This window comes from Bombina bombina, chromosome 3 (genome assembly GCF_027579735.1).
Source record: "Bombina bombina isolate aBomBom1 chromosome 3, aBomBom1.pri, whole genome shotgun sequence".
Taxonomy (NCBI): domain Eukaryota; kingdom Metazoa; phylum Chordata; class Amphibia; order Anura; family Bombinatoridae; genus Bombina; species Bombina bombina.
The window spans coordinates 1048017598-1048032459 of NC_069501.1; the positions used below are offsets into that span (position 1 = coordinate 1048017598).

At 36.2% G+C, this 14862-nt stretch overlaps 1 protein-coding gene across 1 annotated transcript in view; it reads left to right on the forward strand.

Annotated features, from left to right (window-relative positions):
- The window catches only part of ITGA5 (integrin subunit alpha 5), a 170628-nt gene that overhangs the window by 78882 nt on the left and 76884 nt on the right, over positions 1-14862 (forward strand). Inside the window, exons 3-9 of the mRNA XM_053708269.1 lie at positions 7469-7572; positions 10700-10823; positions 11594-11655; positions 11841-11886; positions 11972-12097; positions 12661-12705; positions 13317-13360. Coding sequence (XP_053564244.1) covers positions 7469-7572; positions 10700-10823; positions 11594-11655; positions 11841-11886; positions 11972-12097; positions 12661-12705; positions 13317-13360 — 551 coding nt within the window. The remainder of the gene's footprint in view (positions 1-7468; positions 7573-10699; positions 10824-11593; positions 11656-11840; positions 11887-11971; positions 12098-12660; positions 12706-13316; positions 13361-14862) is intronic.

Here is a 14862-nt window from a genome sequence, read left to right on the forward strand (position 1 = left end):
TATAGTCTTTAGCCCTTTTGCCTTTTTTGTTGTTTTATATTTTTAACTAATTGGAATATGTACCAAATTCAACCTCCTGTAAGTATATATCTGTTATTTTAATAGTGGACTAGATATATTTTTAGCTGGTTGTTTACCATTGCATATAGATATTCAAGATATTTTTATGTCCGAATGAAGACCAGGCTTACTTTAAGAGGCCCCTTGCATCGGTGGAGAGCTAACAAAGTGGTGCATGTGAACATGTTGACATTTTTGCTTTTCAATGCAAAGTTTCTGAAAGAGTGAATAACAGAATGTTCTAAACAGTGGTAGTCTAACTCTTACTAGTTCTACCTCTTTTCAAACAGTTTGTGGTTTTGTTTTGCTTTAATTATAAAAATGTGTTCTGCTGCTAAAAAAAAACTAGACCAACAGTTGTGTTTAATGTAAAGTTTTAGTCTGAAGTTCATATTTGTTACACTCAGTATATGGATTTGAATTCTAAATATAGAAAAAAAATATTTATTTTTTATCAGATTAGTCGATTAATCAAAAAAATAATCGTCCGATTTAATTGATTTATGAAAATATTTGCAGCCCTTAAGACATTTTAATCTGTTTGCTTGTTTTAAAGCCAGAGTTGTCTAATCTGCTCCCTGGTGACAAAATGTTCCATACTTGCCCTTCTCTCTGGCTCTCCCCATTTATAACTGGATTGTTCCTGATTAGTCTGTTTCTGCCCAATGCAGTATTGGTTTCTTTCATGTAATTGGCAAGAGTCCATGAGCTTGTGACATATGGGATATACAATCCTACCAGGAGGGGCAAAGTTTCCCAAACCTCAAAATGCCTATAAATACACCCCTCACTACACCCACAATTCAGTTTTACAAACTTTGCCTCCTATGGAGGTGGTGAAGTAAGTTTGTGCTAAGATTTCTACGTTGATATGCGCTTCTCAGCATTGTTGAAGCCCGATTCCTCTCAGAGTACAGCGAATGTCAGAGGGACGTGAAGGGAGTATCACTTATTGAATACGATGATTTCCCTAATGGGGGTCTATTTCATGCGTTTTCTGTTATCGGTCGTAGAGATTCATCTCCTACCTCCCTTTTCAGATCGACAATATACTCTCAATTTACCATTACCTCTACTGGTAACTGTTTCTGTACTGGTTTGGCTATTTGCTATATGTGGATGGGTGTCTTTTGGTAAGTATGTTTTTTATTGCTTAAGACACCTCAGCTATGGTTTGGCACTTTATGCATTTATATAAAGTTCTAATTATATGTATTGTACTTATATTTGCCATGAGTCAGGTTCATGTATTTCCTTCTGCAGACTGTCAGTTTCATATTTGGATAATATAAACATCTTTTATAGAAATTTTTTTCTAACCTGGGGTTTAGTCTTTTTTCAATTGACTACGTCTTGCAAATTGCGGGTGACATTAGGCCCGCGGGTGCGTCAAATGCTAAACTTTATTGCGTCATTCTTGGCGCGAAAATATTTTTGGCGCGGAAAAATACGTCTGACGCAACTTCGGAATTTCCGGCGTCATACTTGACGCCGAGACCTTTCACACAGTTGCGTCATTAGTGACGCGAATGTGTTATTTTTGGCGCCAAAAAGTTTACGTTACGTTGTGCGTCATACTTGGCGCCAAACTTTTTCATTATTTCAATACCCCATTGATGTTTGCCTCTTGATTTTTTTTTTCTCTATCAGAGGCCTATGCTATTTGCTTTTTTTCCCATTCCTGAATCTGTCATATATGGAAATAGATAATTTTGCTTTTTATGTTGTTTTTTCTCTTACATTTTGCAAGATGTCTTTATCTGATCCTGCCTCAGAAGTTTCTGCTGGAACATTGCTGCCTGACATCGTTTGGGCGGAATCAAGCTCTTGTCTAATCTCTGCAGTGCTTATCCCAGGTGTAGACAATTGGGAGGCGGATTATCTCAGCCGCCAGACTTTACATTCAAAAGCTAAGTGCATTTGTTGTAAAATTGTTGAAATGATTTCGCCGAATGTCATTTGTAATAGTTGTCATGATAACCGTTTACATGCAGTTAGTGTATCCATCAGTAATAGCACATTGCCAGTTGTAGTTCCTTCAACTTCTAATGTGCATGATATACCTGTAAATTTTAAAGAATTTGTTTCTGATTCTATTTTGAAGGTTTTGTCTGCATTTCCACTTTCTAATAAATGTAAAGGTCTTTTAAAACTTCTCATTTAGTTGATGAAATTTCAAATGACCAACAACATAATTTATCCTCTTCTGATGAGGATCTATCTGATACAGAAGATCCTTCCTCAGACATTGACACTGACAAATCTATTTATTTAAAATAGAGTATATGCGTTCTTTATTAAAGAAGTGTTAATTATTTTGGATATTGAGGTATTCAGTCCTATTGACGTTCAGTCTAATAAACGTTTAAATGCTGTTTTTAAACCTCCTGTGGTTTCCCCAGGGGTTTTTCCTATTCCTGAGGCTATTTCTGATATGATTTCTAGGGAATGGAATAAGCCAGGTACTTCTTTTATTCCTTCTTCAAGGTTTAAAGAATTGTATCCTTTACCAGCAAAATCTATAGAGTTTTGGGAAAAAATCCCCAAGTTGATGGGGCTATTTCTACTCTTCCTAAAACGTACCTTTAGATAGGAAGCTTGAATCTTATCTAAGGAAGGCCTATTTATATTCAGGTAATCTTCTCAGACCTGCAATTTCTTTGGCTGATGTTGCGGCTGCATCAACCTTCTGGTTGGAGAATTTAGCGCAACAGGAATTGGATTCTGACTTATCTAGCATTATTCGCCTATTGCAATATGCTAATCATTTTATTGTGATGCATTTTTTGATATTATCAAAATTGATGTTAGATCCATGTCTTTAGTTATTTTAGCTAGAAGAGCTTTGTGGCTTAAATCTTGGAATGCTGATATGACATCTAAATCTAGATTACTATCTTTCTTTCCAAGGTAATAATTTATTTGGTTCTCAGTTGGATTCTATTATTTCAACTGTCACTGGGGGAAGGGAGTTTTTCTGCCTCAGGATTAAAAACCTAAGGGTAAATCTAAGGCTTCTAACCATTTTCGTTCCTTTCATCAGAATAAGGAACAAAAACTCAATCTTCCCTCCCAAGGAGTCTGCTTCCAATTGGAAGCCTTCCTCAAGTTGGAATAAATCCAAGCAATTTAGGAAACCAAAGTCAGCCCCTAAGTCCGCATGAAGGTGCGGCCCTCATTCCAGCTCAGCTGGTAGGGGGCAGATTAAGGTTTTTCAAAGATATTTGGATAAAATCTGTCCAAAATCAATGGATTCATTGTCTCTCAAGGGTATTGAATAGGATTCAGAGTAAGACCTCCTTTGAGAAGATTTTTCTCTCACGTATCCCAGTAAATCCAGTAAAAGCTCAGGCTTTCCTGAAGTGTGTTTCAGACCTGGAGTCTTCAAGGGTAATCATGCCAGTTCCTCCTCAGGAACAAGGTTTGGGGTTTTATTCAAATCTATTCATTGTACCAAAGAAGGAAAATTTATTCAGATCTGAAAAATTTTGAATAGTTATGTAAAAGTACCAACTTTCAAGATGGTGACTATAAGGACTATTCTGCCTTTTGTTCAGCAAGGACATTATATGTCCACAATAGACTTGCAGGATGCATACCTTCATATTCCGATTCATCCAGAACATTATCAGTTTCTGAGATTCTCTTTTCTAAACAAGCATTACCAATTTGTTGCTCTTCCATTTGGCCTAGCAACAGCTCCAAGAATCTTTTCAAAGGTTCTGGGTGCTCTACTATCTGTAATCAGAGAACAGGGTATTGCGGTGTTTCCTTATTTGGATGATATCCTGGTACTAGCTCAGTCTTTGCGTACTGCAGAATCTCAAACGAATCAACTAGTGTTGTTTCTTTGGAAACATGGTTGGAGGATCAATTTACCAAAAGTTTCTTGATTCCTCAGACAAAGGTCACCTTTTTAGGCTTCCAGATAGGCTTCCAGATAGATTCAGTGTCCATGACTCTGTCTCTAACAGACAAGAGACGTTTAAAATTGGTTGCAGCATGCCGGCACCTTCAGTCTCAGTCATTCCCTTCAGTGGCTATGTGCATGGAAGTTTTAGGTCTCATGACTGCAGCATTGGACGCGATCCCCTTTGCTCGTTTTCACATGAGACATCTACAGCTTTGTATGCTGCAGTTTGATTCTTCTGCTTTTGATTTAATTTTTTTTCTTTCAAATGAAATAAACTTATATTTTTGGGTTGTGGATTAATTTTTTTTCAGCAGGTTATGGCTGTTTTTATTTTATTCCCTCCCTCTCTAGTGACTCTTGAGTGGAGATCCACATCTTGGGTATTGATATCCCATATGTCACTAGCTCATGGACTCCGGACGATTACATGAAAGAAAACATAATTTATGTCTGACATGGTGGATAAATCACCATCGTTTAGTTCAAGGGGCTTCTTTTGTTTGGCCAACCTGGACTGTGATCACAAGAGATGCGAGTCTTTCAGGTTGGGGAGCTGTTTGGGGATCTCTGACAGCACAAGGAGTTTGGAAATCTCAAGAGGCGAGATTACCAATAAATATTTTAGAACTCCTTGCAATGCTCTTTAGTTTTGGCCTCTGTTGAAGAGAGAACCGTTCATTTGTTTTCAGACAGACAATATCACCACAGTGGCATATGTCAATCATCAGGGTGGGACTCACAGTCCCCAAGCTATGAAAAAAGTATCTTGGATACTTGTTTGGGCGGAATCAAGCTCTTGTCTAATCTCTGCAGTGCTTATCCCAGGTGTAGACAATTGGGAGGCGGATTATCTCAGCCGCCAGACTTTACATCCAGAGGAGTAGTCTCTTCATCCAGATGTGTTTTGTTAGATTGTTCAGTTGTGGGGTCTTCCAAAGATAGATCTAATGGCCTCTCATCTAAACAAGCAACTTCCCAGATACCTGTCCAGGTCCAGGGATGTTTAGGCAGAAGCAGGGGATGCGCTGACACTTCCTTGGTGTTATCATCCTGCTTACATTTTCCCGCCTCTAGTTCTCCTTCAAAGAGTGATCTCCAAAATCATCATGGAACAATCATTTGTTTTGCTGGTGGCTCCAGCATGGCCACACAGGTTTTTGTATGCGGATCTGGTTTGTATGTCCAGTTGCCCGCTTTGGCCACTTCCGTTACGGCCAGACCTACTATCTCAAGGTCCGTTTTTCCATCAGGATCTCAAATCATTCAATTTGAAGATATGGAAATTGAACGCTTAGTACTAAGTCATAGGTTTCTCTGACTCAGTGATTAATACTATGTTACAAGCTCGTAAATCTGTTTCTAGAAAGATTTATTATAGAGTTTGGAAGACTTACATTTCATGATGTTCTTCTCATAAATTCTCCTGGCATTCTTTTAGAATTCCTAGAATTTTACAGTTTCTTCAGGACGGTTTGGATAAGAGTTTGTCTGCAAGTTCCTTGAAAGGACAAATCTCCGCTCTTTCTGTTTTATTTCACAGAAAGATTGCTATACTTCCTGATATACACTGTTTTGTACAGGCTTTAGTTCTTATTAAGCCTGTTATTTAATCAATTTCTCCTCCTTGGAGTCTTAATTTGGTTCTGACGGCTTTACAGGTTCTTCCATTTGAACCTATGCATTTTTTAAACATTAAACTACTTTCTTGGAAAGTGTTTTTCCTTTTGGCCATCTCTTCTGCTAGAAGAGTTTCTGAGTTATCTGCTCTTTCTTGTGAGTCTCCTTTTCTGATTTTTTTCATCAGGATAAAGCAGTTTTGCGGACTTAATTTTTACCTAAGGTTGTGAATTTTAACAACATTAGTAGAGAACTTGTTGTTCCTTCCTTGTGTCCTACTCCTAAGAATTCTTTGGAAAGTTCCTTACATTCTTTGGATGTGTTAAGAGCTTTGAAATATTATGTGGAAGCTACTAAAGATTTCAGAAAGACTTCCAGTCTATTTGTTTTATTTTCTGGTCCTAGGAAAGGTTAGAAGGCTTATGCTATTTCCTTGGCTTCTTGGTTGAAATTTTGATTCATCAAGTTTATTTTGAGTCGGGTCAGGCCCCGCCTCAGAGAATTACAGCTCATTCTACTAGATCAGTCTCCTCTTCGTGGGCTTTTAAGAATGAAGCTTCAGTTGATCAGATTTTCAAAGCGGCAACTTGGTCCTCTTTGCATTCATTTACTAAATTCTACCGTTTTGATGTATTTGCTTCTTCGGAAGCAGTTTTTGGTAGAAAAGTTCTTCAGGCAGCTGTTTCAGTTTGATTCTTCTGCTTTTGATTTAAGTTTTTTCTTTCAAATAAAATAAACTTATATTTTTGGGTTGTGGATTATTTTTTTTCAGCAGATTATGGCTGTTTTTATTTTATTCCCTCCCTCTCTAGTGACTCTTGAGTGGAGATCCACATCTTGGGTATTGATATCCCATATGTCACTAGCTCATGGACTCTTGCCAATTACATGAAAGAAAACATAATTTATGTAAGAACTTACCTGATAAATTCATTTCTTTCATATTGGCAAGAGTCCATGAGGCCCACCCTTTTTATGGTGGTTATGATTTTTTGTATAAAGCACAATTATTTCCAAATTTCCTTTGAGGATGCTTTCTACTCCTTTCTTTATCACCCCACTGCTTGGCTATTCGTTAAACTGAATTGTGGGTGTGGTGAGGGGTGTATTTATAGGCATTTTGAGGTTTGGGAAACTTTGCCCCTCCTGGTAGGATTGTATATCCCATATGTCACTAGCTCATGGACTCTTGCCAATATGAAAGAAATGAATTTATCAGGTAAGTTCTTACATAAATTATGTTTTTCTGCTTCCTACAAGTAACTAACTTACAAGGACTACTGCCTTGCTTCACTGGTGGAGAGGGACACACCTTTGCAAAGAAAACATTGATGTATTTAAAGGACAGAAACATGCATTTTTAAAGAAATAAAACGGATAATTTTACATTAAATCATGAAATTAAACTTTTTCATGATTCGGATAAAGCATGCAGTTTTAAAGACTTTCCAACTTTAATTCCATCATTAAATCAAGCTATTTTTTTTTTATCTTCAAACCTTCCGAAGCACCAGCTGCTACTGAGCATGTGCAAGAGTTCAGTGTATGAGTCTGTGATTGGCTGTTTATCACATAATATAGGAGGCCAGCAAATTGACAAATTTAGGAAATGTGTCAGAAAAAAAATATCTACTGCTCATTCAAAATTCAGAGTAAGTGTTATTGCATTGTTATTGTGCACTTGCTGTTTATGTAATTCTACTGTATGTAATGGTCCATTAAGAAACTATCATTCAAATTGATATAGACATATTCTTTATTTTTAATAAAACTCCAAGAAATCTGCTCCTGGTTCATATACTGGACCTAAATTTAGCGCTTTCATTGTTTGAAACTGTTGGAAACCCCTTTTACAAGTAATAATTGTTATGCTTTCAGGTAGTCGGATGCAGGAATTAAAAAACGGTTCTGGAGAGGAAGTGGAGTATAAGTCTAATCAGTGGTTTGGAGCCACCTTGCGATCACATGACAAGTCAATACTGGTAAGCGCTTAATCTGATAAATTATGATAAAGCACTTGATGAAAACTGGGGAAAATGTAATATATGAAACTATTCTTATCATCTGTTCCCATCACATAAACAACTGTCATAAGAAAATCATTCTTGCATCAAATTGCAATCCTGCTGCTTAAAGGGATATGAAACACACTAAGCAGTGGCTTATACGTAATAGAAGCCATTGCAATATGTATTGTATATCTATTTAAATGGATTTTACTTTTTTTTTTTTTTTTTTCCAATTTGGGCAGTGTCCATTACTTTCCGTCACAGCCCTACAAGGAGTCTGTGGTCTCAACTGGAAGGGTTATCTAGCTTGATGTCATAACTCTTCTAGAGTAACTTGAGCTGATTTACTATTAAGTGAATAGACTAGATAAACAGTCAGATTTTCCCATGCTCAGTACATGCAGAATGCAACCTAAGAAGTTACGAACTTGGCAGCTCTGATATCACACTGAGGGCAAGGGCTACACTGAGAAATTCTATGAGCTCGATTTATCAAGCCCTTCTCCTCCCTTTGACTGCAGATTCGCACAAGAGAACCTGCAATCAGGATTTATCAAGCAGTGGTGATGAGACCGCTGCTTCCCTACAGTTGGTTGCTGTTTTTTTACACAATCTGTTACTTTTGATTTAACAGATTTTAATTTTACCAAATTTTTTATATTCCTTTAAAGTTAATGGCTAAATTAAACTTCTCTTGAAATTATTAAACAGTATACAAACATACTCTTCACAAGAATTATTTTATGTGTATATTTTAAAACCTTATGGATTCCCTTTCCACTGCATCTCCAGCTCCTAAACCGTAGGCAAATTAAACTCTCATCGTTCCACGGCAGTCTAACAAAGGTTTTTTTTCTTTCAATTTTAATGCGTGTTCTAGATATGTCTGACAATTTTGTTCTAAAGGCAATGCAACAAATGTCAGCAGTGTTCTGTACGTTGCCATGGTTACATGCATAGCTGGCAAAGAGCTTAACCCCCCCTCTCTGTCTAGATAGGAATATGATTGGGTAGCCAGTTTATACCCATAAACTAACCACTGTAATTTATAGTGTGTCCCACCACGCCCCTCCTCTTTTATATCAAAGGGACACTAAAGTCAATATTAAACTTTCATGATTCATATAGAGGACACAGTTTTAAGACACTTTCCAGTTTACTTCTATGATCAAATTTTGCATTTGCTTTTTATATACACACTGAGGCACCAGCTCGTACTGAGCATGTGCACAAGTTCATAGGGTATACATATACTAGTCCTGTGTCTGTGATAGCCGTCACATGATAAAGGGGGGGGGGGGGCATAAGTTTGTCAGGGGAAAAAAAATCTCCTATGTTAATGCATTGTCTTTTTATTATGCACTTGTTAATTATGCAATTCTACTGTATTTAGTGGTCCTTTTTATAAAGTGAATTAAAAGTGGAAAAAAAAACTTCTCTAACGTATTAAGAACAATTTATTATTGTGCTATTCCTTGCTTATAACCATTTGTAAACACAAAGTTAAAGGGACATTAAACACTTTGAAATGGTAATATAAAATGATAAATTGTATATAATAAAACAACTCTGCAATATACTTTCATTATTTATTTTGTCCTCTTTGCCTGTAATTCCATTCTGAAATTGTGAGCTTTTCAGTTCCTGTTAGAAATGGAAGTGCAGAACACTGTTAAATCCAGCACAACCATTGGCTGCACACTCTAGTGACCTATTTATAACTGACCCTAATTGGCCACAGCAGAGAAGGTAACACAAGTTACAACATGGCAACTCCCAGTGTTTTATAGACACTAAAACTTTACACTTATGTTGCCACTTTTTAAACAACTAATGAAACTTTAAAAAATGCATCTACATGTTACTCATGGACTAATCTTTTCTTTGAATGCATCATTCGATCTAGCATGTATTTAGTGTTTAATGTCCCTTTAAGTCAGTTTGTGAGCAGCCATGCACTACTGTGCGCTAGCTGAATATATTTGGTGAGCCAAGATGCATACATGTATAGCCACTGATCACCAGCTAACTGCTCCTGTGCCTCTACCTAGGTATGCTTTTCAACAAAGTATACCAAGAGAACAAAGTATGTTTGATAATGAACTAAAAACTATTTTAACATTTGTTTGCTGTATCTGAACCATGAAAATCTAGTTTTTATTTTCATGTTCGTTTAAAGGTATAATGCCTTTCTGCACTGGTATATGGCTGTAAGTTGCTATATTGTACAGCAAGGACAAGAGCAAAGAAACCCACAATGCCCTTGGTTTAGCTGAACCTACCCACAGATCACTTAAATTTTCTCTCAAGCCAATGTGTGTTAAACACACTGATATTGTAAAATAAAATGTTTTATTAAACTTAGTGACAAAGCTTTGTAATATACTTTTATTAGCAAACAGAGCATGCCGAGACGTTCCAATGTACTTACATTTCCAAATTCTGCACAGTAGTTTTATATGCACACTTTCTGAGCACCAGCTATTACTGAACATGTGCAAGAGGCACAGCATCTACATACATATGTCTGTGATTGGTTGATGTCTGTCACGTGATTCCAGCAAATGAAAAATGGTAATTCTTTTGTTTTCACCCTCTATCTAAATCTTAATTTATTGAAAGACTACCGAAGACTTTTTGTAATTACAATATGTTTTATGTTGGAACCAGTAGTAGATCTTACAATGTATGATATCTATTGTCTGTGCCTTATCTTCACTGCCAGGGAATGGCATAGCTGTATTTATTTAGTACAACTGGGTTTGCTTAGCATGGAAGTAAAACGTTGGTGATTTTCTAGTAGGTTTGTTATTTTGTGCATTTTTGTTTAAATTAAATGGCGCCTGTCTGGGTAAACCTAAACCCCCTATATTACAGTAATCAAGTGTAATCCCAGCATATAATATTGCTTCATGTAAGATAGCTCCTGATTTTCTTTATCAGTTTACACCATATAAGGAAAGATTTAGTGACCGTTCTTTTCACACTTGTGAAAATCTGCATATGGCTCTAAACATTTATAATAAACCAGCTTTTGTTTCATGACTAAGAATTTTTTTTTTTCATTATATTTCTCGAACTCTTTCATTTATAACTGTAGGCCTGTGCACCCAGATACAGCTGGAGAACACAAAAGGATGAAAGGCACAATGACCCTGTGGGCACCTGTTATTTATCAATCAATAACTTCACCAGCTTTGTGGAATATTCACCCTGCCGCACAGGTAAATGGAATTCTACCTGCAATCTGTATTTACTGGGTCTTATTAGGATGAGAAGGGTTTCAACGTATGTGTCCATATTCCTGTTTTTTAACCTAAACTTTCATTAGAGATTTTTAAATAAACTCCATCTCTGATATACTCAGCAGAAGTAATAGATAACTTTTCTACTGCAATGTCTGGACCTGAGCTGCAGACGTGAAGTCGTTGGAACTCTCTCACTAGTATCATTGTTGTGCGTCTTATCCTCAGGTGTAATTTTATAATGATTTATCATGACTTGCAGAACCTTTTTGTTTTTGTAAGTCATGAGGGAGAATTGATCCCTACATATTGGAAAATTATAACTAAACATAAACCTATTGGAATGAAAAACCCAAGTCTTGCGCACACACTTTCTCTTGAGAGGTATCATTATTTTATAAACCATTGCTTCTACATCACACACCGTATATCTTTAGACCCAGAACAAGGAATTTTTAATCCCACCCTTGCCTATATATTGCTAACTTTAGTTGCTCTAGTCTGAATATGTGAAAGAGATTTTATATATATATATATCCATTTCTTCATACTCCTTAGGAAGTCCCTCTCAATAATTCATAATTAGTAATTGTGCTGTTTGTCCACTGAGTGATTTTAATAGTTATAGTGTATCCTCCAAGTAGATTCTTACTTAACTATATGTGAACACTATATACGCACCAGTATTTTTGTATATAATTTTGTTACAGATGTTATAAAATGTAATTATTTTTTATTTTTTTTTACAGATTTTGTGGCACCAGAAGGACAAGGGTACTGTCAGGGTGGCTTCAGTGCAGAGTTCACAAAGGTATGTTTTCAAACAGGATTTTAATATAGAGATGGCATTTTCTAGTTTTTTGTTTTTTTTTCCTTTTGGTTCCTTAAAAACATTTGGAGAAAATATGTGCTTATCTTTTTATCTAGTAATTTAATTTATTATTCATTATAATTTTTTTTAAATTTTGTTTTCATTATTATTATTCTTGTAAACAGAATGGAAAAGTGATTTTGGGTGGTCCAGGCAGTTATTTCTGGCAAGGTGAGTTACAAATTATAATGCAGATTACAAATTACTTTCCTTTTGCCGTTTGGGTATTTAACGTTGAACCCTCTATGGTTTCCAGGTCAGGTGATTACAGCAGCACAAGATGACATTAAGGATTCTTACTTTTCTGAATATTTTATCACGGAGATCAGAGGACAAATGCAGACGCGCCAGGCTGATATGTCTTATGACGACAGCTATCTGGGTATGACCAAATACATTGTCACCGTTTTAGTCTGCAAACTTTTAATTTCTACCGCATTAAAGTGAAAGTAAATCCTAGCGTTTTACAAGTGCTAGGATTTACTATTGAAACAAATAAAGGGTACTTTCATTCATGTAGAAAGCTCCTTTATTTGATTCAATCGATCGCCGTTTTTATCTTTTGTACAGGAGCCCACAGCAAAAAAAAAAATGTGGCTAAGAGGTGATGTTTTTGCCGTGGGCTGCTGTACAAGGTAAAAATGGTGATCGATTGAATCAAATAAAGGAGCTTTCTACATGAAGTACCTTATATTTCATGAATAAAAGTCCCCTTTATTTGTTTCAATAGTAAATCCTAGCGTTTGTAAAACGCTAGGATTTACTTTCACTTTAAAAAAACAAAAACCTATTAACATTTAATGACAATGTTTCTTTTTGTTTGTTTTTTAAATGTAACATTCTCTATTAGAATAATGTAGTATTTGATACAGCAAAATGGAAAGTCAAATCCATAGTATGAACATCAAAAGGATTATTAATTATGTTCTCATATTTCTTTTGCAGGTTATTCGGTTGCTGTTGGTGAATTCAGTGGTGATGATACAGAAGGTAAGGGACAAACCTATCAAGGGTCACACTTCTGTGTGTTTATTTTTGTTATTTTATTTAAAGGGACAATCTAGTCAAAATTAAACTTTCATTATTCAGATAGGGCATGTCATTTTAAACAACTTTCCAATTTACTTTTATCATCAAATTTGCTTTGTTTTCTTGGTATTCATAGTTAAAAGCTAAACCTAGGTATGCTCATAGCTAATTTCTAAGTTATTGAAGGCTGTCCCTTATCTGAATGCATGTGACAGTTTTTCACAGCTAGAGGGCGTTAGTTCTTGTGTACCTTATAGATAACATTATGCTCACGCTCGTGGAGTTACTTATGAGAGGGCACTGATTGGCTAAAATGAGTGTCAAAAGAACTGAAATAAGGGGGCCGTCTGCAGAGGCTTAGATACAAGGTAATCAAAGAGGTAAAAAGTATATTGGTATAACCATGTTGGTTATGCAAAACTGGGAAATGGCTAATAAAGGGATTATCTATCTTTTTAAACAATAACAATTCTGGAGTAGACTGTCCCTTTTAAATTTTCTTTTTTGTTCATACTGCCTAATTGCACAATACATAAAATCTGTTTTAAACAAAGTTTGTTTCCTTTTTATAGATTTTGTAGCTGGCGTTCCCAAAGGAAACCTGACCTATGGATACGTAAGACTCTTTGACTTTACAAAATAAAAGGCGTTTATTCATTTGCACACAATGTTGTTTGGATTTGTTTCTAACCAGTGGCAGCAGTTGATTAGTTTCTTTTCCTGCATTGCTCCAGCTGCCAAGCATGCAATTGTAATAGCGGATACATCTTTCATTGAAAACTGGTTGCAAGCTTTGGCCTCTGATTTAGTATGAGTGAGTAATAAGTAGTCCTCAAAAGGAAATGCCTAGAGTAGAGCCGTTTTATCTATACAAGTCAGTCTCCCGTTCTAATCATGATATGATATAAAACCTGAAATTCCCATCCTTCAAAAGCAGAGTGCATTTTCAGACTTTTTGGGAGGCTGAGCATTCAGGAAAAAACTAATCTACATTCTAAACAAAAGTAAAATCTTGGAACACATTTAAAGCGGCACTAAACACCTTGTAATTACAAGACGTTCTTTTGTCTAGCTATAGCATAACCTACTCCATGTCTGACATTATCCATGTTTGAAGTAGATAGGATCAGCACAACACCTTATTGCAACAGCTGCATAGACTATAGGTATATCGGTGCAATACCTTCCAGGCTTCCCTCTAAGAGCCTCCAAAATGTACATCAAATAAAGAAGGGAAGGTGGCACCTTTTAAAGCATAGCAAAGCTATGTGAAATTCACAAGTGATATGCGGGCATTCATATATTAGCATAATCGCCCACTAGTTAAAGGGTCAGTATACACTCATTTTCATATAACTGCATGTAATAGACACTACTATAAAGAATAATATGCGCAGATACTGATATAAAAATCCAGTATAAAACAGTTTTAAAACTTACTTAGAAGCTCCTAGTTTAGCTCTGTGTTAAAAAGGTAGCTAGAACACCCACTTTAAGTGGGTAATAACACACTCCCCCCCCCCCCTCTTCCTCTGCATATGAAAAGACTCTTTACACAAACAGGAGCAAGCTGGAGTAGGTATACCTCGGTATTCTCCAAAAACTTTGGGACTTGGCTGGAATCTGAAAATCAGAGCAATGTTATTTAAAAATAAGCAAAACTATCCATTTAAAAACCCCTAAAAAACATCCTGTAGGGCTAAATAAATGGATCATCTACAAAACATTTATGCAAACAAAAATCGAATGTATAATGTCCCTTTAAAGACGAGCAACGTTACGGGCTCCTGCCCCTTTCCCAAGGATGAGAAAGGGGCAGGAGCCCCGTAATGTTGCTAGTTTTATTAAAGGTTCACTTGCTTTACAGTGTAGAGCAGTGTTTTTCAACCAGTGTGCCGTGGCACACTAGTGTGCCGTGAGAGATCCTCAGGTGTGCCACGGCAGACTGACAAATGTGTGACATATTTTTTAAACTTTGCTTGTTTTTTACTCCCAGTGCAGGGGTAGTTTGTAGGAGGCATGGCATAACAGCACAATACATACAGTATGTGTGTGTTAGTGTGTATGTGTATATATATATATGCTGTATTAGGCTACAATGTGTGCTTTTTTTTTTAA